The 24,598-nt window shown below is 35.6% G+C and overlaps 1 protein-coding gene across 9 annotated transcripts in view; it reads right to left on the reverse strand.

The window, feature by feature from the left end:
* Window positions 1–24,598, reverse strand: part of LOC118186626 (uncharacterized) — a 195,615-nt gene that overhangs the window by 12,477 nt on the left and 158,540 nt on the right. The window contains exon 12 of one of the 9 annotated variants that reach the window (XR_015043512.1): window positions 7,115–7,367. The exons of 6 other annotated variants lie outside the window; for them this stretch is intronic. Coding sequence is in view for 1 of the 3 variants with exons in the window: in XM_085825412.1 (XP_085681538.1) it covers window positions 7,310–7,367 (58 nt within the window). In the remaining 2 variants the exon portion in view is untranslated. Of the gene's footprint in view, window positions 1–6,951; window positions 7,368–24,598 lie in introns of those variants that run through there. 2 more of the 9 variants (XR_015043511.1, XM_085825412.1) reach the window with 2 other exon arrangements.

Genomic DNA, 24,598 nt, shown 5'->3' on the forward strand with positions numbered 1-24,598 from the left:
TTCTGGGATTTTTTTTAAGTGAAAATTGATCGATGTGCACATGGGCAAAGGCAATGTGAAGCGCAATGCGGAGTTTGTGCAACTCTGGGATGTTTTTTGAAGTGAAAATAGATCGATGTGCACATGGGCAAGCCAATGTGGTGCGCAATGCCAAGGTTGTGCGAGATGCAGAGTTTGTGCAATTCTGGGATGTTTTTTTAAGTGAAAATTGATCGATGTGCAGATGGGCAAAGCCAATGTGGTGCGCAATGCCGAGGTTGTGCGCGATGCCGAGTTTGTGCAACTCTGGGATGTTTTTTGAAGTGAAAATAGATCGATGTGCACATGGTCAAAGTCACTGTGGTGCGCAATGCCGAGTTTGAGCAATTCTCTGATTTTTCTTTAAGTGAAAATAGATGGATGATCATATGGACACCGAGTTTGTGGAATTCTATGATGTTTTTCGAGCGAATAATGATTGTTGTGTAGAAGAGAAAACGAGGTTGTGTGTGATGCCGAGCAGTAATGTAACTTTATTTATGTGCAATGTTTAACATATCGTTAGTGTATTTTAAATTTGTATTGTTGTTTTAATTGTGAATTATATTTAAGACGTCATTTTTCATTTAAATTGTATTTTTAATTTTTTGGCTTTGATATGTTTATAACGCTTTCCGACTCACGATATATATCGATAGCCCGATGATCTACTCAATAGTAGCAAAATTATTAACTCTAACTCTTGAAGTAACGTCTATCTCATATTTTAATATGTAGTGTTTGGTATCGTAATTGCACTTGATAATATGAGTTCATTGATAATATGTGTGTGTGTGCGTATGTGAAACATTGCTTAGTGTTACAAGTTTGTAGTATTTATTTTATTTATTATTTTCTTTCATTCTGAGAAATTAGATTTTTTTTATTTATTAATGCGTAGAATTCTAGCATGCCTACACAGAATATGGCGTGATTTAGGAATTTTAGAAACTGATATGAAAGCTGTGTAATGATGTTCATATGCAATAAAAAATATTCTTCTTTTCTTATTAATGTAAAGTTAAAATTTTTAGAAATAATGAAAATTGTCTAATTATTGGTATGTAAGGAATTATGTCGTTACGTAGCAACAAGGTAATTTGTAAAAATGATAAAATTGAAATGTTCCACAATATGAATTTAAATTTAAAAAAAAAATATTTTATTTGAATAAATAAAAAATTAATAATAATAATAATAATAATAATAATTTAATAAAAATCTTTGAAAATATTGAAGCTCTACAAGTATTAGAGACTGCGACGTTGTTTATCGTTTTAATAATTGGTAGAATTCGCTCACTGTATCATGGTAATTTTAAATATAAACAATTTATTATACTTATTATCAGTAACGCCTAAGCTTAAATGTTATAAATGTAAACTAAAAGTAAAGAATTTGATATTAATTTACAATAATAAACAATTTATTATTGTTAGTTTTCAGAGAAAATAGAAAGTATACGCAGTGTAAATGCGAGACAACATTGTGACGTCATAAGCTTAGTCACACCCATTTATATAGGTCACACAGCTCCTCCTACTGAACTTTGTTGACGCAGCCTATTCTGCGCTTTTACCATGAAAAATTCTACACGAGTTTGTTAAGCTATGTTCACAGTGAATCATGGGAAAAGTCCTGTTTCATCGGAAATTTTAATGCAAGTTTGTACCGCATTCACGATCAAATCATTCATGTCGTGAGAATAGGCTGCGTCAACAAAGTTCAGTAGGAGGAGCTGTGTGACGTATATAAATGGGTGTGACTAAGCTTATGACGTCACAATGTTGTCTCGCATTTACACTGCGTGTACTTTCTATTTTCTCTTAAAAATAACAATAATAAATTGTTTATTATTGTAAATTAATATCAAATTCTTAAATTATTGTAAATTATTAATTAAAATTATTGTAAATTAATATCAAATAGTGTGGATACCACACTATTACCCGGATCAGTGAGCTCAGTTTCTTTATTCTTATATGTTTGTAAATTGTGCATTTTTTGCTTTAAAAATGATTATGTTGTTCTTATCTTCCGGTTAAGGTTTTTATGCCTTTAGTTTGGGAAGTTATCAACAATTTAAAAGTTGTTTAAGTGCAGCTAAGCCTAATCAATTTTGCGATCGCGGACATGTTTGTTTACATTTCAAACTTGGCAAAATAGCGAATTTGTTGCCAATCTAGGGAAACTAAGCTTCGCAACAACAAAGATAACGCCTTCTTTTATTATTGCGAATTAAACCATGCTTAATCCATATAGGAATTTATTCGAGGAAATACCGTATTTGACGGCATATAAGACGCAGTTTTTTTCCTAAATTTGGTCTCAAAAATGTTACCTGCGTCTTATACGTGAAGAACACAGTCTTATAAGTGAAGATAATTGCATTCAATAATTTTTATTTGGCTTTTACGTAACGTGAGAACTAAAAGAAACCACGCTATTGAAACTTTTTTTTCCTTGTGTGTGGCCGTCTAAATAAGGGTGCGTCTTATATGCCAGTGCGTCTTATATGCCATCAAATACGGTAAGTGTTTCAAATTTATTTCGTAATTTTTAATATAGATATTTTGAGTTTTTATGTATTTTTGCCTTGTCAGGAAGTGAGAACTGAATTAATTGAACGAGAAATGCTGAATCGTCTGGAGAAAACTGTTTATTTTTTGTTTTGTTTGCTTAATTTCTTTTATACATCGTTTTAGATTTATAGTATTTGAATAGAACATGTGGCAACGATTAGATAATTCTTCAAATGATATGAATTTATGTGCATTCTGAGTTATAGTATGGACGAAATATAACGCTGTCAAGTGAACCTAGCGCTAGAGTGTCGCTATGGTAAACAAATATAGTATATTTTAAAGAGTGCATTTATTCTATTGTGGTTTATGCGCTATCGGCGAAGTAGATTTAATTAAATCCAAAAACTTAAAATGAAATGCAAGAAAATGCATATAATTTAATATTCCGTGCAAGGAAGTCGTGTGGTGTACACATCAGATTTTTCTTATTGTATTCTTGACTTACAATTCAATATATGTAACAACTCTAAAAAGATCTGTGTGGCACATTTCTGCAAAAAATTTGAAGTGCACCATAACTTATCATCTTTGTCAGAATTATGTCACACAAATTCTTTTAGAAATGCTGTTCAGTTTCCATATTGGAAGTTAGAAATACGTTGCAGTCAAAATTCATGTTAGTTAAGTTACATTAGTAATGCAATATATATTACTAATATAACATGCAGTTAAAATTCATGTTAGTTAAGTTACATTAGTAATGCAATATATATTACTAATATAACATGCAGTTAAGTTCATTACTAATATACAATAAAATGCATTTATGTTAGAATATGCATGCAGACATTGGTTGCTGGATGAAGTGAGGCTCATTATGAAATTATGTTCATGCAGTCATATATTTAAATGCGAATACAAATTACGTATTTCGTGCAAAGAACGTTTGTTTCTCAATTAAAACAAAATTATCACATCAAAACGGTGTGTATATTAATATTCAATCTAACTGTATTTTGCAATATACTTCTTGTTATTCAGACCACAAAGCGTTCCATTTGAATTACTGCAGTTTTTGTTTTGCTGCTGCATCTAAGGGCGAGCGTAGGCGCCCTCACATAGATACGCGATCTCGGCAGACAACAACCCGCTCCTCTTGTTTTGGAATAGCTCATCGAAGTTGTCGAACAGTCTCATAGTATGCTTAATATCTTCCATCTTAGCATGAATTCTACAAGTACTGTGGCCCCAAAAGATAGCTGCCATTTTTGTAATCTGATTTGCTTTTTCTTTTCTGAGTTTTGAAGTAGATCTTTTGTGACGCCACATCATTGAATGGCCTTTGAATTCAGGTTTTTTGTACGAAACTCATGTCATCACCATTTTTACGGTACCAAATAAGAAAAGCAAGCGTTGCTCCCATCCGCTTTGTCTTGATGCCTTCTGTCAAAAGCCTGGAGATCCAACGAGTCCCCAAATTCTTATAGGTTATATGATCTGTGTAAAACACAAAACAGACAAAGGGCTGCGTACATAGAAAACCAGCCTTCGAAATTAATAGGATCAGGCTGTATTTTTTTCCCCAAATTTTTATAGGTTATATGATCTGTGTAAAACAGTTGCAGCCCTTTGTCTGCGTACATGGAAAACCAGCCTTCGAAATTAATAGGATCAGGCTGTATTTTTTATAAAGTCGAAAATGTAAATATACCCTGGAAAGAACCCTTGTGCCCATAAAATACAGTTCAAGCGGAAATTTTAGCAGTTGAAAAAGCAATATAAATTGCAATTAATAATAATGATGCAGTCAGCTTACAGCTCAGTCAGATTCCTTTTCTTAGCTACATTGCTATAGCGAATTTCAAACATCCTTCTCCAGTAACCCAAGAAATATTTTATCTCCTCCAAGAAAAGAGCCAAATTTAAATTTTGCTTGGCTCGGTGAAAGTGCACACACGGAATGAAGAAATAGAAGACGCTGATTTTCTTACTAAAGCTGCAGCTACTACTCCTGATTCCGAAGACAACGAACTTAATATGGCCTAAGTCATACCTAAAAGAGAAGCGCACAAGGAAATCAATATTTTGATTTCTTTGATTTGATATCTGGCAGAATCTTGCTCTCCAAGGCAGGAGAATACATGAACTAATCAAAGTAGAGGGTGTCCCAAAATTAACGCAAGATTTGAATTTGGCACCATTTTTGCATTAAGTTGTTGGCAACCCTGAAAAAAGAACAGTTTGAAAACCAGAGTTTAGGGTTAGTGAAAATGGAGCGTTATACGATACAGCATTATTGAACAATATTTTTAAAATAATGAAATTTTTGCGGCCGTAGTTCAAAAATTTTATAAAAAATATGGTTAAAATAGTGTTTTAACCTCGTCAACTGTGAAAAGATTAACTAAAAATTCGTGGAGACTGGATCAGTTGGAGACGCTAAATACACCGTTCGTCCAAAAACAAGCCATTCAGTTCTCAATATTGAAGCAGTGCGTGAGAGTGTTGGTGAAAACCCAGGAACACCAATTTGGCGTCATGGACAATAATTGCATATTTCAAGAAGCTCTCTACAGCGTATATTCACAAAAGATCTGTGTCTTCATGCTTACAAAATTCAATTAACGCAACAGCTGAAGCCTAATGACCATGAACAGCGAAGAGAGTTAGTGGAATGGATTATTAATTGTCAAAACGTGGATGCTGGTTTTGCGAACAAAATAATCCTAAGCGATGAAGCACATTTTCACCTCGATGGCTTTGTTAAATTCCAAAATTTCCGTGTTTGGGGTTCTGAGAACCCACGTGTGATTAGCGAAAAACAAATCCACCCACAAAGTGTCGCTGTTTGAAGCGGATTTTGGGGCAAGAGGCATCATCGGACGATACTTTTTTGAGAATGAGGCTGGTCAAGTAGCAACTGTTAATGATGCTCGATATCGCAACATGATAACACAGTTCTTTCTGCCGAAATTGGATGATATTGATGTGGCCAATATGTGGTTTCATCAAGACGATGCCACATGCCATACAGCCAATGAAACAATTCAGTTACTGCATGAGACATTTCCTGATCGTGTAATCTCTCGTTTAGGTAATCAGAATTGCCCCCCCCTAGATCATGTAATTTAACACCATTAGATTTCTTCTTATGGGGTTATTTGAAGTCAAAGGTCTATGTCAACAGTTCCACAACCACACGTGCATTACAAGAGAAAATTAAACGCTATATTAACGAAATTCAGCCACATTTATGCAGAAAGGTCATGAAAAATTTAGATGAAAGGGTGCGTATGTGCCAGCAAAGTCGTGGAGGCCATTTGCCGGATGTGTTATTCCATAAATAACCCTATCCTATGTACTTTATGATTCACTTAAAAAATAAATATCTAAAGACTAAAAACTCTCTTTTATATTGAATTGAAATCTTGCGTTAATTTTAGGACACCCTTTAATAAACGGAAAAATATATCTAAATAAAATCAATTCATATCTGGACGTGGACTTTTCCTCACTTATTATTACAAGAGAAATATATCTTTCTCAGATAATTGTGTTTGTGGCGAAACAGAATTTCCAGAATACAACCTCTTCTCTTGCCTATTAACACAAGCACATCACATCATTAGACCAACTACAAGGAACTCGCGTTTCAAAGATACATAATACAGAATCCAAAATTTCATAACAAAATCAATAATATTGTAAACTAACTTTTGGAATAAAGGCAAGATATTGGTGAACAGTAACTGCTACGAAAAAGTCTCTATATTATTGTGCAATTCTTCTAAATAATAACACCATGAAAATATTTTGGAAAGCTTGCACGGAGCTTCTGTAGGATGCTTCACTAGAACAACAGCATCGCTTCTGTAGGATGCTTCACTAGAACAACAGCATCATAGCACAGTACCCGTAACACCATATAGTAAAGTCCTGTGGTGTTGTATGTTTATTCCTGTCCTTTGTAAGAGATCTCTAAAATTTTGGGGTAAAGAAGCGTGCAAAGTACCCAAGGTGAAACGCCTGTGTCCATGGGTTTTGTTGTCCACTTCGTTTCCTGCTCGACGTAACAAGTAGTGGCCGGCCACTTCAATCTTATCATACGTATTTGTTCTCCCTTCTTGAACATGATCACAGACAGCCTCATTCATTGTATTGTAATAATAAACTTGTTTTATTTGCCTAGAAACCTAAGTAGGCTAAACATTTAGCACATTCATACCTGCAACGCAAACTTGATTGTACAACAACCAGGTTCAGACATATATGGTAATTTCCTTTAACTGAGACACCTTGGCGAGCCTCTCGCACAATATGCAGCCTTTCTGGATTCCTCTCGCACAATATGCCCAGATTTACAGTAAAATAAGTTATAAAGCAGCAAATTAACAATGCATGATAAATAAAAGCAAATAAGGAGCAAATATAGATATTTATATAAAATATTCAGAAAAACATTTATAAATCAGGAAAACTAAAAAAAAAAAAAAAAAAATATGCCAGTTGTGCAGAAATTTCACAACAATTCTTTATAATCACTGATATGTTATAAAATTTAACAATATTACCATATCAGAACCTCCATAGCACAAACAGAAACATCACGAATTATGAGGACATTAGATGACACTCGACAACTGTTCCCAAAGAACATGTCGAAGAATTTTGGGCTTCGACTTGCAAGAATCAACTTGTGAGTAGACAGAGATAGGTCACCAGAATCTGACTGTACATGAAGTGTAACGTCTGCGAGTAAGTTATGTTTATACATATGCAATAAAGCTTCCTGTGTGGTCTGCATATTCAATTGCCATTTGCCAGCTAAGAAAAAAAAATAATACATCAAAGAATACATCAAAAATCAAAATTATTAAAAAAACTGATGTAAACTCCAAATTGAAGTATTTCATCGATTATGAGGTGCCATGATTGTAAGATATATCTTTGAATGCCTTTTGAACCAGGAAAAATGTGCATCTTATAATCGAAGAAATACGATAAGTATTGCTTCGCATAAAAATGTGGAACTGAGGTCTTTTCTACAGTCATGTCTTAAAAAAGTTAACCTGTAACTCTGGTTCCAAACTCTGTAATAATTATGCAATGACTTTATTTACTTCAGTATTTTTCCTTACATATCGGCAAGCAAAAAGGAATCAAAATGAACGAACTATAAAATTCATCTTGCAATGAAGTTTCTAATTAGTATTCAGTTTCGAAGCAAGCACAGTTATCATCTCTACCTACTATAATAAAATAGCAATAGTTTCTTATAATAAAAGCGCAGGAAAACATTTTATTTTTAAGGGAATTTGAAAGATCAAACTTGGAGGCAGGGCATAATTTCTAAAATAAAAAGTGTCGGATCCCTATGGAAGACCATCAGGAAAGAGGAACAAAATAAAATAAATAGAATAATTTTTAAAAAATCTGAAAGGTTTCAGATTTTAAATTAACGCCGTAAGGGGCGTTTTTTTAATATTTTATGTGTTACTTTATTAATTAAATACCATGTTCTTCGCACTTAAACCATAAAATTCAGTTCAACAGCAATGTCGCAAAATAATTTTAAAATGAGCATATCTTTAGAAATTTCCGATACACAGTTCCGCGCGCTGGAGATAAAAAAAAAGGTTTTTTCCCCCGTAGAGTTTTGCCATTGTTCGCTTTTCAATTGCTTAGTTTGTTAATCAAAAATTCGTTAAAGTTTTATAAAATATGAAATCGATAATAGAACAAATTCCAAATTTCAAATTAGGGCTTTCAGATGCCCATATTCGCAATAGGTTACGTCATTCAAAATTCGATTGCTCTAGGTACCGTTGTTTTATCACAATGCGAGAAACATACATACATTTATGCAGCTTCTTCATTATTTAATTTCTTAAAATATAATGCAGTACTCTAACATTTGGTGACAATAATTTGAAAAGTGATACGCGTCTATAGTAATTCGACGCAAAATCGCAAAACGGAAACAATAGTCCTTCAGGGACAAAAGCCCTTTAGACTAATAAAATAGTAAAATAAATAAAAATCTAAAAAGTTTCAGATTTTAAATTACGTCCAAAGGGGCTTTTTTTTTAGCATTTTGTCTGTTACCTTTATTTATTAAATATCACGTTCTTCGTATTTAAACCATAAAATTCAGTTCAAGAGCAATATCGCAAAATAGTTTTAAATTGAGCATATCCTTTAGAATTTCCGGTACAGACTCTCGCGCGCTAGAGATAAAAATGTTTTTTCTGTACAACGTTGCCATTGCACGCTTTGAAATCCTTAAGTTTGTTAATCAAAAATTCGTTAAGTTTTACAAAATATGAAATCGAGAATAAAACAAAATCCAAATTTGGGCTCCCACATGCCCATATTCGCAATAGGATTACGTCATTCAAAATTCGATGGCTCTAGGTACCGTTGTTTTATCACAATGCGAGAAATTTACATACATTTATATAGATTTTTCATTATTTAATTTCTTCAAATATAATGCAGGACTGTAACATTTGGTGGCAACAGTTTGAAAAGTGAAACCTGACATTTATAGTGAACCAACGCAAAATCGCAAAATGAAAACAATAGTCGTTCAGGGACAAGGCTACTTTGGACTAATAATTAATAATTGTATTTAAAAATAGTTTAAATAATTAAATAAAACAAATATTCAGTAAAATGTAAAGAAAATAAAAACTCAATAAATTACTAAGTTGATGATAAATGGTTAAATAACAAAATAAAATACTGGACCTTGTTTAAGCCCTTGTTAAGGACCAAGGAATGATAGGTGGTGGTGTATTTAATTATGGCAAAGCACACTAGGGCTATCTACCTAAAGGGAGGGATGCCTTCGTGGAGGACTTTCTAAGGGAAACTGGCTCGAATACACGTTACACATGGGGAAAACTACGAAAACACCCATGCAGCCAGCCCGTTTGCGGGACTCGAACCTCGGACTGAACAAGGAATGATAGGAACAAAGAGCATTGGTTTTCCAGGGCACCAATAAAAAAATATATAAAAAAGTTTAAAGCTTCACTAATCAGAGTAAAAAGAATAGAATATTGGAGGAATAGTGGAGAATTTAGGAAGTTTTAACGGAGGATGTACATGTGTTACCGTGAAAGACCGAAATTGGAGAATGTCGACATTCTCCAAATACTTCGGTAAAAGACAGAGTGTGTGGTTATATTCTTATACATTCAAACCATCCCCGATTGTTATTGCAATAATAACAAATATAATTAAGTAAGTTTATGATTGGTATTATTTTCTTTTCTCACTTAGAATGTACTGATCGGTTTACTTTCAACAATTCAACATGTACTGTTACAAGCTTTATCCTATTTTCACATTATATCATAATATCATAATGTGTTTTAATAATAATAATAATCATAATATGTTTTAATAATAATAATAATTATCATAAATAATAATAATTATCATTAATAATAATAATTATCATAATATATTTTAATAATAAAGTATGATTTAAAAACGCAACAAAAATAATTTTCTTCAACTTTCACTATCAATGCATGGCAAATGTCGACATTTGCCAGTGTAAGGGGGAAATGCAGATATTCAGCAAATATTTCAGACATACACCAAGCCACTCGGTGAATGTTGACATTCTTCAGATTTCGGTCTTTCGCAGTAATATATGCATGAAAACAAAGAGAAAAGAATCCATCACTTTCTGACAATGATCCTCTGCCAATATAATTCTACCCATCAAACAGAAGGGAGTACTTCTAATACTTTCGGAAACAAAAATTGTATCATTTCTCATAAATTCATTACACTTCTTGGAGGAAATGCCTTTGACATGCGGATGGAGGCTTATTTTGTCCCTTAAAAGTTTCACCCTATGTCCAAGGTTATTTTCCCAGGAAAGATTGGCATATAGGTAGGTAGGTAGGTTACGGAGAACTGGAACGCCTGGTGTCTAACAGAGGTAAACAGGCATGTGTTTCACGCCCTCCTCTAACAACGGCAAAAGATTCCTAGAGCCACACGAGGCTGCACCAGGAGATTATTGAGGTTGTCAAAGGGAAGTACATGGCCTTACAAGGGCATTAGTAGGATTGTATTACAGATTGAAGAGGAAAGCTGCGGTGTTACAGATAGTAGGTAGTTAAACTAAAAATACTTGGATAATAAGACGTACGCATATAAAGACATAAAAATGCATAATACACAAAGCACAATGCGTAAAATACATAAACAGAGAGCACAAAAAAAAAAAAAACAGGTACATACACATAGTCACTTAAGGCACAAAAAGACAAATGCAGTACATGAAGTCACATGAAAGCTGGAGCACAATGTAGTGTAAGGCAGTTCTGTTGTATATAAATACAGGTACATCTTGAATGATGAATGATGAGTTCATGAATACTCATGTGTGCAGAAGAGTGCAGTTAGATTGCTAAGGCGTTGATTATTGTATTGTCGCTAAGAACATGGATAACAAACACTGATAAAAAGGCACGAGGATGTTGTAGCACTAATTATTGGGCAGTGCCCCAGCAATGTGTGCACCGTGAGGCACACAAGCGTTCACTAACACTGCATAAGAAGATGCCTGTTCACATGCTGTTGAAGGGATTACACACGTATCATTATGGAGGCATAACACATCTCACTAAGGAGATGCCACGTATTTGCGAATTGTTAGTATTGCCACTTTAGATTGGTGGGCACGGGAGCTTAAACACACAGTTGTGGTGAAGCCCAGATATTGTAAAATCCATTGGACTGCTCTTAGAGCTTATCGTCAGTACACCAGAGCGTCATTTTAGCACGGTAGGCAAAGGTCTGTGTCCAATGCCGCAATGGTATTCATGATGCTGGAGATTGAATTAACAGCTCCTTTATGCGTTATAAGGAACCGGTGATAGGCGTTCTATTATTTGTAGGTAGCGGGAGATGGTGTGCAGCCGTCAAAGGACATTCAAATACGTAATGGTCTGGTGACCCTTCTGATCCACAGACACAGATATCGGTATTTGAGATGCCGTGGCGATTGTAATAGCTGGGAAACGGGCCGTGACCCGTGATGAAGTAGGTGAGAGGTGCTACGGCAAAGAGTCGATCGGTAGAAACTTTTGGGAGGTGGGTGAAAGTCCGTCTGCCTCTCTCGGTCCACTCACGTTGCCATTGGTGCCTTCCTTGCTCTCGTAGGAGGCCCTTTAGATAAGAGCAGGGCGCAGGTACGGTGATGGGTTGGGCTGTCGGGTTGGAAATTGCATCTTTGGCCAACGTGTCAGCAGCCTCGTTGTCCTCATTGTTCGCATGGGCTTTAACCCAGACTAGATTGAGATGGCAATGAGGGTGTTGCATAAGGAGATGTTGGAGACTGAGTATGAGCGGTGAGACATGATGATGGTTCTCAAGTGCAAGTATAGTTGAAAGGCTATCGGTATAGATATTTGCTCGTGGGATCTGGTAATCTATGAGATGTTGCACTGCTGCCGTAATTCCCAGTACTTCCGCCTGGAAGATGCTATTGTGAGTGCGAAGTTGTCCTTGCCAGTCGTGTACAATTTTGCCATTCTCATAGTGCACAAAAGCACTGCCTACACCATTCTCCTGCTTTGAACAGTCTGTGTAGATCTGATCCCCATTCCGTGGTGCGTGTATCGAGGTGTGAGTCTGTTGCTTGTCAATTTTGATGCGGATTCCACTTCCTCTGAGAGTTGGATGAGTATGAGTAGAAGTGGAGGGACGTTCGAACTGGACTGGACTGTAGCTGGTATTTGCGAAAGTTATATCTTTGCGTAGGTGGATCAATTTAGTGAAAGTTGCCTCCTCTGCTTTTATATGGAGTGGTAATATGCCGGCTAGAGCTGTTGCTGCACTGGTGGCGGTTGTGCGGTAGGCTTTGCTTAATGCAGGGCGAAGGAGCGTTGTAGCGTTGTAAGTTGTCTGATCTTCCGAGTTCCCATTGGTTGCGCCCAGATCACTGCAGCGTATAAAGCTATTTTTTCTACAACTGTGAGGTATAGCACTTTTTGCATATGTGGGTTTTTGGCCCCAGTTGCGACCTTGAAATTGTCTTGCTATGCGGGCGATAACTGACGTCTTGTTTCTGGTTTCCATGATATGCGGAATCCAGGTGAGACCTTGGTCCCATACTACCCCTAAATACTTGAGATTCCGCACAATTTTGATGTTTCGGCCTAGGAGTTTTATGCATGGACGACGAGTTGGATTGGTACCTCGTCTGGGAATTATTATTGCTGACGATTTTCCTATGGAGATCGTGAGCTTTAGTTTGTTGCATGCGGTGGTAAATAAGGTGCAGATCTCTGTGCTGTTGAGTTCCAGTTCTTTCCTGGTGCGTCCTCTTACGAGCAGGGCTACGTCTTCTGCATAAGCAGTGATGTTTGTATGCTGTGACCAGTTGGTTTCAAGGATTGAATTGAAGGTGAGGTTCCAGAGTGTCGGTCTCGCACAGGACCCCTGCGGACAACCTTTTTCTTGTACCTTGGACGTCGTACCGTAGTTATTTACAAACTGGATATGCCGGTCGTGGAGGTAGCTGTTGAAGATGTTGAATAGGTTGGAGGGGCAGTGTGCTCCTCTGAGGGCCTGCTTAATTGCTGGCCACCAGAGGGTGTCGAATGCACTCTTTAGGTCTATAGAAATGAAGGCTGTGTGCATGTCGCTGTTTTTATTGCGTAGTATTGTATCCTGAATATCGTGGAAAATCCTGTGCGGAATCCATACTGCCGTGGGTTGAGATGGTTAATTCTGTACAGGTGGCGCTTGAGCCTGTTAACGAGGAGTTTTTCATAAATCTTGCCTAAAGCAGAGAGGAGGCAGATAGGCCGGTAAGAACTTGGGTCTTGTGGGTTCTTATTCTTTTTAAGAAAGAGAACGACATGTCCTCTTTTGAAGGCTGCTGGAAAGATTTGTTGGTGAAGAAGTTGATTGAAGTAGGTCTTAAAGAAGGAGGGGCGTGCTTTACAAGCTATATGGATGATTGAATAATCTAAGCCGTCAGGTCCTGGCGCTTTTTTCCGAGGAAGGTGACGGAACAGCTGTTTGATTTCTTTATCGCTAAAGGGTACATCGGGAGATGTCGCAGGAATAAGTTAGAATATACATTTATACCTCACTTATTATTAAAATAAAAGATACTTACGTTATGACATCGGCCGTAAAACCTGCCGCCAAACAGTGCGATTTAGCATCATTTATGAATAAACGTGACGTAACAGCGCACTCATAACATCTGCGGTTCCGTTTGTAATCTCGACCGATTTTTTTATAAACCATCTTTTTTTTTTTTTTTTTCTTTTTGAACAAGGATATAAATTAACTGTTATTGCTGTAATTTTTCATTTTGAAGAAAATGATTAAAATTTGCAACCTGCTTTCTTTAGAGTGCCAAGCAGTGGATTATTTTCAAAGTTAGGGAATCCTACCATAAATAAAAGTGTGTATTAGTTGGCACGATATGGTCAGCTGAACATGGCCTACAAAACAGTAATAGATTGGAACTAATATCTTCGGGACTTTTGTACTCATAGAACATCCGATAAAATTGGAACGCCTAACAAAGTGCTAGAAATCGACGGAAGCTCCTTTACAAAGGACAAAAACAATGCAGATCGAATACTGATTGTTTATTAAATAAAGAAGCGTCAGTTCCTTTAGAATACCATTGGAACGACTGGCGTAATTTTGGCGGTATCGCCACCAACTTTGATATTTTGGGGGTAGCCAATTTTCACGGTCAACGAAATAATACGCAACTACCTAATAAAATTTTCGAGATGAAAAGAATTTTCTGCTTAAAATTTTGGTTCAGTTACATAAAAGAAAAGCCGAAGCTTCTTATATTTAGGCTTTGACTAAAATTATAATTTATTTCAAAAATTAAGAGGTATTGAAGCCGGGCTCTAATATGCTCCTCTTAAATTTAAGCTCTGCTTGGAGACTGAGTTTTAGTTAATAAAACATCGAGAGTTATGTGTAAATCGCTGAAGAAACTACTATTACAACGTATTCGCAAATTATAAGACGAACTCTCATTCCGAAATTGTTATATAGTATAAAATTTTATCTTATTATTTAAAGTACGTACTATATGAAACTTCAAAAAACTATAAGAAGGTATTCCTTTGATTTAATTTAGGTTTAAATAAGGGTAACTTTAATTATAATTATAACCGCCCTTTATCTGCTCACCCCTATGTCAATCCTATGACTTACAAGTTAATGATGTTTAAGAATTATGTTATAGAGATAAGTTAGTTTAGGTTATTTGAATATGGCAAAATATACAAGTGCTAGTTGCCTGTTTTACATGGGTAGGAAAAACGTATATTTAGTAAGGGAATGAAAAGTAATTGATCATCTAAATAGTTGTGTATTGTCCATCAAGTGAAACTGTATTTTACATTTTAAATCTTATCATGCCTCCCAGACGGTATAGTATTTAAGGGAGCCGACTGCGATACCGACGGACTGAGTTTCGAATCCCGGAGAAGACATTGGATGCAAATTTGTTTTTACCTTCATACGAAGTAACGTAGCCCCCCCTATTAGGTGCTTCCATAATAAAATGACCACTGCTTCTGGTCTTAGTAGTGGAGAAAACCGAAAAAGGGCTAGTGTCCGCCATTAAACCTGCCGCACAACATTATTTGTAAACAGACCAGTATTTTAAATGCATGCCTGTATCACAACTATTTATTTTCCTATCTTATGGGAATGTGCAAAAGTTATTTTGATCGCGAAGCTTGGTAAGGATCACTATAAACCTGACGGTTATCACCCGATCAGTTTACTACCAGTGCTAGGAAAAATCTACGAACGGATTATTTTATCACGCATGCAGCCTTATCTTAGTTTACTACCGCCTGAATAATTTGCTTTTCGAGCCAAACTTCCGACGATCACGCAATTAGTACCTCATTACGGAGTTTGCTGGCTAAGCTCTCCATAATAAACAGTGTGTTGCTCTGCTCACGCTAGATGTGGCGAAAGCTTTCGACCCCGTCTGGCATCAAGTTTCAAAATTGATTTCCTGTCACTTTGATAGAGAGCTATTACTTACGATACATTCTTTCATCACGAACATGACTTTTTATGTTTCAGTAAATGGTGCTGACTCCTGCAAAAAGAATGTTCGTAGTGGTATTCCTCAAGGCTCGGTCCCTTGAACCGATATTTTATTTATTTTATGCTACAGATTTTCTAGAAATACCACAGAACAACTCTATTTTGGCTTGCTATGCGAATGACACCGCGTTAGCTGTGAAATCTGCAAATGTAAATCACGCAGTCAAAAAGCTTCAAGATCTTATTCCTTTGATTGAACAGTGGTATGCACAATGGAAAATCCAAATCAATGCCTCAAAATCAGAGCTCTTGATCATTCGGAAACGCAAAAGGAACGCTGCCCGCAAAAAACAACTTTCTTTATTCAACGAAATTGTTCCACTGAATCACTGAACCACTGAATATCGCGAACCACTGAATATCGCAGCTTTTCAGCTACAATATTCTTCATGAGGACCGCCATCTTCGCCCTTTTGTTGCTTTTATGCTCAACGATAACTAAAATTTCCCTACATAAAGCTTAAATGTGCTTTCGCATGTGCTGTGTCCAAAATCTCAGCCGAATATGTTTTTATAGCATGATTTTGACTTCATCACTCATTTAATGTAAAGCAAATGGTTGTGTATATTGTGTATATGGTCTTCCAGTTTATGAGAAAACTTTGTATTTTATGTATTATATCTTTTCTCCAGGACTCACTTAGGCATTTCTGTCCCTGCATCGCTACATGAAGCAACCAAACGAAGATACCCGGTATACAGCTTGAAGCTTTGCAAGCTAGACCCGGCGACAACGGCAAACGGAACGTAACCGCCATTATAAAAAAACCATATCTCAATTTTTTTCTCAGCATGATATTTCCAAACGTTATCTATACATAAAAATTCTAACATACCATTACAACAGATATTTTACATTATTCTTGGAAGCATTATTGAAGTTGATACAACTAATTCGGTTTCTACAAGTTAATCATCACATGCAGTTCAATTCAAACGCATGTTCGCTCGTCATTTCTTATATGAATTTTGTATTACTATAAAGACGGCAATTACAGTTTAACCTTATTATTATACAACTACAGTACACTATAGACCTAAATTAAGATATATAAGGGGGAAAGTAAAAACGCTTAGTAAGACACTAGTGGTTGCTGCTTATTTTTTGCAAAGTTTTGTGCACATGTCAATACTTTGAGACAACCATTTCACAACAATGTGCAGCAGTAAAGACTGGTGGTGGCGTCTTACATACTTCACACAATAGTATATTCCAGGGGTTCTCAACAGGAGATGGATTTCTTTCTTGGGGAAATTTCATAGTTTCGGGGAGAATGTGGTCAGCCTTATGTTTATATGGTATTAATCCCCATTTTCAATTCTTTTTTCGGTTTAATTCATAAAATACGTTAAAAATCATCTAAACCTAAATAAATGTATATTTATTTTCGGGTTTTGAAAAAAAAAAAAAAAAAAAAGAGGGATGATCTTCTAACAATGGTGAAAGGGTGCATGGGGCGAAAAAGGTTAAAAACCTCTAGTATATAGAGTCTGTTTCTAAGATTTTGTATTTTTATACAGCTTAGAATTTTTACTATCCTCTTTACACAACTAAACTCATAAAGAATTCAAATATGCAGAAAACTCGTAGAAGAATCGCTAAGAAATCACGATGTGATATCAAGACGGTTTTTAAGTGGCGTTTACACTGGGGTTTATCACTTCACGTATCTTCACAAACTTCACGTCTCAAGAGCTTGATGTATTTGAGCTTCACGTATCGCGAAAATCTAAATTTCATGTACAGTGGAACTAATCGATACATGAAGACACCGTTAGCTCGGATAAATCCTAGTGTGAACGGCCGTTTAAGGCTCCTCAAAGCCCTGACTAGGAACCACTAGTAAAAAGTATTACTTAAACTAAATTTATTAATAATGAAACATTTCATAGACAAGAAGAGATTTTCTAATGATAGTATATTAATTTCTTTCATTTTGATTTGGAACAGTGCATTAAAAATAAATAGAAATATAAGCAACAAAATGATAACTACAAATATTATGCATGTTTAATTTTAGTTTATCAAAACGATGTGTGATTAAACTCAATCCTTTCACATTCATTTCCTATAAATCCATTTTGGCTTTCAATTCAACCAAAAGCATTCGAGGTTTACACATGGTGAAACTTCTCAGGAAAGCCATTTCCTTAAGATGGCCACCACTGAATGTGAACAGCATTTTTCGAATATAATAAAATCATTTACGATATTCAGATTCTTTAAGGTGACAATCTCTATAAGATCAGCTTTATAATCTCTATAAGATCAATGTGATACCATATATAATGAGTGAAAGTTTTCATTCAATGTTTGGGCTGTAGTTGTTAATCATTAATATAAGTAATGAATTTAAATAAGCTCTTCTGATGTTAATATGACCACTTCAGAAATTCTAGGCATAAGAATATTTCCTTCATTCTGATATTTATTGGCAATCACTCTGTACTGATTGCTTCAGTAATTTAATGTTATTTTTGTTTCATGTTATTTTGTTATAGACATTACAGGTTTTTTTCTCACCCAACCCACATAACAAACGTGTCATAAACTTGTTATGTTATAACAGAACAGATGTGCCAGATGCACAGCTTTGACGAAAAGTTACCGATAAAAAATTTGGCGAGAACATCTCTCGCAAACTATCGGATTGGATTGGATTATTTAATTATGGCAAAGCACACGAGGGCTATCTGCCTAAAGGGAGGGATGTCTTCGTGGAGGACTTTCTAAGGGAAACTGGCTCGTATACACGTTGCACATGGGGAAAACCACGAAAACGCCCATACAGCCAGCCCGTTCGCGGGATTCGAACCTCGGACCGAACTACCAGTGTTGAGCGTCTTTACCGCTCGGCCGCTGGTGGGCCTATCGCAAACTTGTTAGGCTTAAAGTGCAACATGTAAACAAAGAACTTGAATAATTAAAGCAACGTAAAAGCATGGTCACATACCGTTCAAAAAAGGCAAATACTGTTAAAAAAAAAAGTTTATTAAAAATGTAAAATATTCAATTTCCACAAAATTTTCAGGAATTGTTTTTTAAAAAAATAGCTTAACAAAAAAAAAAAAAAAAAAAAAATTACAGAAACGCCTAAATTGGTCAAATGGGTTGCCAAAAGAAACTAATCCTGCAAAATTGCTTGGTTACCATGCCAGACAAATAACCGCCAAATTTGGCGGATGGCATATATGTACACAAAAGAGCACAGTTTTCAATTCATTTTGAACATTCATTATAATCATTCCAGTGAAAGTTTTGCCACCAAAAGTTAACTGAGAAACCCTGGGACACGAAATAATATTACACAATTTGTTATTACGCCCGATTTTTTTTTTAATTAAGTACTACTTATTTTATTTTGTAGTAACATTTCTATGAATTGTTATGTTAGGAATAGAAATAATTTAAATAATTTTATTTTCACCAAGCACAGAAATGTATTGCCTAGTAGCAAAATAAATCATTGTAGTCCTTTATCATTTATTTGAAAGTAAAATTTCTGATTAAACACTCAGTTCCTAGATGGATACACCATAAGTATGAACTTCATAGCATGTCGTAACTAAGTTATAGCTGATTTTACTCTATCTTTACGAAAGTCTTCCAACATAAATAAAAATAAATATAAAAATAAAAATTTAAAAAAAAATTAAACATTTAATTTGTTTCCGCAATGTATTTCACTCGCCTCTTTCAATCAATCAAAATAACAAAAAATAGATTAGAAAAATATACCTTACCATGAATTAAATGCTGATGCTGCACGGGTAAAATATGCTCCATAACTTAAATTTTGGATTTCTTCAGCTTACAATACGCTTACTCAGTAGTGCGCATTTATAAATAAAAGCTTTCGTTACATTAAAAATCAGAAAGTTTATGCAGAAATTTTCAGCGCGTTTAAAGACTCATAGGATGTCAGTGCTCTGTCATATGACTTATGAAGACAAGCTGAGCGCCACTGGTTTCCTGAAAGTGACGTCACGAAAACGAAACTAGATATCTTTTTTGCTGATAAAACAGCTGCTACTGCGTGGTAAGACAATTTTTGGAATGAATTCTCTTGCTCTTATTTTTTTCTCCTAATTCAACGTTATACAGGAAGTTCCAGTACTTCAAAAAATTATCATGTAAAATCATCAAGCATAAATATCTGTTGAATGGTTGATCGTAGACCCACAGTTTCAGTGTATGAAATCAATGCAATAATGCAGGCTTTCAGAATATGAAAATTTCAGCCCCTGACATCTGTTAGCTAACACATATGATACTTACATGCACCTCATAAAAAAAGAAAACCATTATTTCATAACTATCCGTTCACGTGCCAGCTTTCTAAAATGGTTATAAAACAAAAATGCACAATGATTCTAACGAAAACAGTAAATGAAATTTCATGGATCCAGCTAGTAATTAATGATGAAAATCTGCATTTATTGCTTATAAACCACTTAATTTGTTAAATAATGTAACAACAAATTTAAAAGAAAAGTTAAACATCTTATCCTTTACTGCCGCATTGCAGTTAAAAATATTTTATTTTGGGTAGAGTCTGTAATTAAGGAACTCTACAAGCTACTCCACATCGACAAAACCCAAACGATGCCTTCACATCCCCAGTCAGACGCCATGGTAGAAAGATTTAATCGAACTAATTTTTAGTAACCCCTCGCTGCTGGTGTAGAAAAAGACATAGAAGGCGCTGCGCCTCCCGTATGTGTAGCTAATTAAGAGTTTCATGAGAGAGATTGATGAGAGTGGTAGGAACTAGATATCCTGTAATCTGTATATAATATTTGTAGTTAAAGGAAAGTGTCTTTGTTTAGGCCAATAGAACACAAGAACCACCGATAATAGAAGATAAAGTAAGTTATTACATAACAAGTCTCTGGTAGCATCAGGACAGAAGGTGAGTCATTTCATTTTATCTGCATGCAATTTATCTTTGAAAATGAGTTTTGAAGAAACTATCGAGAGAAATAGGAAAATTAGAGGTTTGGTTCGTACCAGCGTAACAAAATTAATAAGGAAATTGGAAAAGGAATTGCAAAGCGAGAATCCGAACCTAGAAGTGTTGCAGGAATCGCTTTCAGTGTTAATCGAGAGAGAAACTAGCTTGTTAAAATATGATGAAATTATTAATGCTCAAAGCACTGTTCAGGAATTAGAGACAGAGGTAGAACACTGTTTAGAATATAGCGAATCAATCATTAGATGTAAATCGAAAGTCAATATATATATTCAAAATGTGGGTAAAACCGAAACAACTTCACAAGTTTCCGAAATTCACTAGTTATAATACTAAATTACCTCGCATTACTTTAGAAACTTTCAGCGGCGATTTATGTAAATTTACTGAATTTTAGGCTCAGTATAAAGCTGCCATTCACTAAAACAATGCTCTTCAAGATGTTGAGAAATTTAACTATTTAAGATCTTTACTCACCGGTTCAGCTGCAAAAGCTATAAGCGGATTGGCATTAATAGGAGAAAAGTATAAAAAAAAACATCGAAATCTTGACTGACAGATTTGGGAAAAACGAAATTAGCACGCATATGAACGTTCTCCTAGCTTTGGAGCCAGTGCGTTCAAGTCATGTATCCAGTTTAAGAAAACTATATGATGAAATAACGGTTCAAACAAGAAGTTTAGAGACATTAGATATTAATTTTAATTCTTACAGCAATCTATTACTTCCTATTTTATATAAGTGTATACCGCAAGATTTAGTGCTACAGTTTAGTAGGGAGCAAAAGGTCGGCACAGAGTCAACAGTGTCAGATTTATTGTTGTTTCTAAAGAGAGAAGTAGAAGCATGCGAAAAGTCATTTAACTCTGGGTCTTAATCAACAAACACTTTCGACATCAAGCGAAAGAAATACTGACAACTATCGTAAGAGTGTTGCTCCAATTTAAAAAGAAAATGGTATCAGCGGCGATGCTTAATACATCAGCTGAAAATTATATGTGCGACTTTTGTCTTAAATCTCACCTCTCTAAAGACTGCGACTTAAGTATTTCAGAGAAACACAAAGCGTTATAATACGATCAATTTAAGTGCAAGCGCTGTTTAAAAAAGGTCACAAAAAACCATTTTGTAAGGCGAAATGAGTTAACTGTAATATTTGCAAATCTATGTCACATTTAGAGAGCCTGTGTGATGCAGATGAGCAAGAAAATAAATTTATGAAAAATGCTGCGAGCACAGCAAAGGAGACAAATGTTAGTTTACTATTCCTCGAAACACTGAGCAAGCAAATTCCTAATGACGTGATTTATTATCAAACATTGAGAGGCCAACTACTCGGAAATAATTCCACATTTAATGTTAGGTTGTTATGTGATTCTGCTTCCGAAAGATCTTATGTTTGTCAGTCCATTTCTAGGAAAGCAAGTTTACCAACTATTGGTAAAGAAAGATTAAGAATTCATACATTTGCATCTTCGAATCCGCCAGTACGAGAGTTTAAAAGGAAGACTCGCCAGTACGAGAGTTTAAAAATAAGACCGGGATCACTCGAAACACTCGAAGTAAACACCATATATTCCAGTGCATTACTCAGGCCATCTGCAGAAATTTTACACAAGCTTCGCCAAGAAGAATTTGACTTATCTGATAGCTGGGATAGTGATGTGGCAGAGATACAGATTTTAATTGGGAATGATTATTTGAACTGCATTTTAACGGGGAAAACGCATCATTTAACACATTATTTAGTATTGCACGAAAGCATATTCGGTTGGACGTTGAGTGGTAGAGTGGGAGGGGGGAGAGTAAGAAGGTAAATTCAGGGTCAGACTCCACCGGTTTGTTTATACACATCGATTCGGAAGAGGAATTAAAAATATCAGAACAGATTCGTCAGCTTTGGGAGATTGAAAGTTTAGGAATTTCTGAGTGCGCGTCGGAAAGGAGTGCGGGCGATGAGCGAATAGTTAAACAATTTGAGGAGGATTTGAAATATGTAGACGAGAGGTATGAGGCTCGCTTGTTGTGGAATAGGAGTCCAGAGCATTTGAAAAATAATTTTAGTTTAGCGAAAAGGCAGTTCGAAAGGGTGCGGCGAGAGTTAAACGGTAACAGCTTTGTGAGGGAGCAGTTTATGGAAATAATTAAATTTCAGACAAAAAACAACATTATTCAAGAGTGTGAGAATACGAGAGAGGGTTACTTTATGCCACTCCGAGCAGTGGTCCGTAAAGATAAAAAAAGCACTCAAGTTCGAATGGTATTTAATTGCAGCAGTTGCCAAAAAGGAAAGCTATCGTTAAACAATTGCTTAGAAAAAGGCCCAAACCTAATTCCAAATATTTTGGATATCGTTCTTGCCTTTCGAAAATTTAAAATTGGATTCTGCGGTGACATAGAAAAGGCGTTTTTGACGATTGGGATAGCGAAGGAAGATAGGCAATATTTAAAATTTCTGTGGTATCCTGATAATGACGGTGAGGACTTTAAAACTATGCAAATGAACAGAGTATTATTTGGATGTAATTGTTCACCGTTTTTATTCAGTGCAACGATCAAATATCATTTAAAGACATACACGGAAACAAACAAACATTGTGTCGAGATGTTAACTAACTCACTGTATGCAGAAGATTTGTGTTATGGAGGGGAAAGACTGATGAAAGATTGAAAGTGTAAAATCAGCTTTCAGTCTTTCATCACAAGTGTTACTTATTTTGAGAGACGCGAGTTTCAATTTGAGAAAGCTAAACACTAATTCTAAAGAGTTGCATGACTTGTGGGTTCAGAAAGGGTTTGTGAAGAAAGTAGGTTTGAGAGAGATAGTAAGTTGAAAGTGTTAGGCTTGGTGTGGAATTTAGAAGAGGATGATTTGAGAGTAGACGTTACATTATTCTTGAGTAGTTTAGAATCGTTGAGAAATAGTAAAAGATCAGTGTTAAGCACAGTATTTAAGGTGTTTCACCCAATCGAATTTATTTCTCCATTTGTGGTCCGAATTAAGAGACTGATGCAGGAAATATGGGAGAGAGCAGAGTTGCCAAAGGAGTTACGGTGCAACTGGATAAAGTGTTGCGCTGAAATTGAGGAATTAAAGGCGTTGAAAATAGAGAGGTACTACTTTCCAGAAGTAAAGGTCATACGGTTGAAATTTATATTTTCAGTGATGCGTCAGTAGTGGCATATGGAGCAGTGGTATATTTTAGAAATAAGAATGAAAGATGAGAGTTATGTACGTCGTTTATACTGTCGAATGAAGAGTAGGATAGCTCGGTTAAAAAAGTTGTCCCTCCTTAGGTTGGAATATATGGGGGCTGTAGTTGCAGCTAGGTTAGGGAAATATTTATTGAAATGTTTCAGGATTTGGTAAATAGGTTAGTTCTGTGGACGGATTCAGAAATTTGCTTGTGGTGGATAAAGGGGTCAGCGCGTGAGTGGAAGCAGTTTTCGTCGAATAGAGTTGCAGAAATACAAGACTGTATTTCGCCTGATAAGTGGAAATATTGTCTAGAGTCGGAAAACTCAGCAGATAATTTAACTCGCGGTGAAACAGCAAATGCATTGGTGAAAGATAATAATTGGTGGCATGGTCCATCATGGTTGAAAGATTCTGAAGATCAATGGCCTGAGCAGAAGTTTAAAGTAAAAACTGATACTCAAAATTGGGAACGTTTAAGCACTTATGTTCAGGTGACTATTCCAGAAGGAGAAACTGCGTTAAACATTACCAAATTCAGCAGTCTGGAAAAAATTATTGAGAGTTACAGCTTGGGTAAAGCGGTTTGTCGCCAAATTAACAAGGATCAAGTGAAAAGAGCAATATTTACTCAATCTTAGAAATGCGCATAACTTTACTAATGCTAAAAATGAGCGGAACCTTAAGACTGGAGACGTTGTGTTGGTAGAAAGACCAAAACAATTCAAATACTTTGGGACATGGG

The sequence above is a fragment of the Stegodyphus dumicola genome, chromosome 10, assembly GCF_044657685.1.
Source record: "Stegodyphus dumicola isolate Sdum_Otavi_A_Nest chromosome 10, ASM4465768v1".
Lineage (NCBI taxonomy): Eukaryota > Metazoa > Arthropoda > Arachnida > Araneae > Eresidae > Stegodyphus > Stegodyphus dumicola.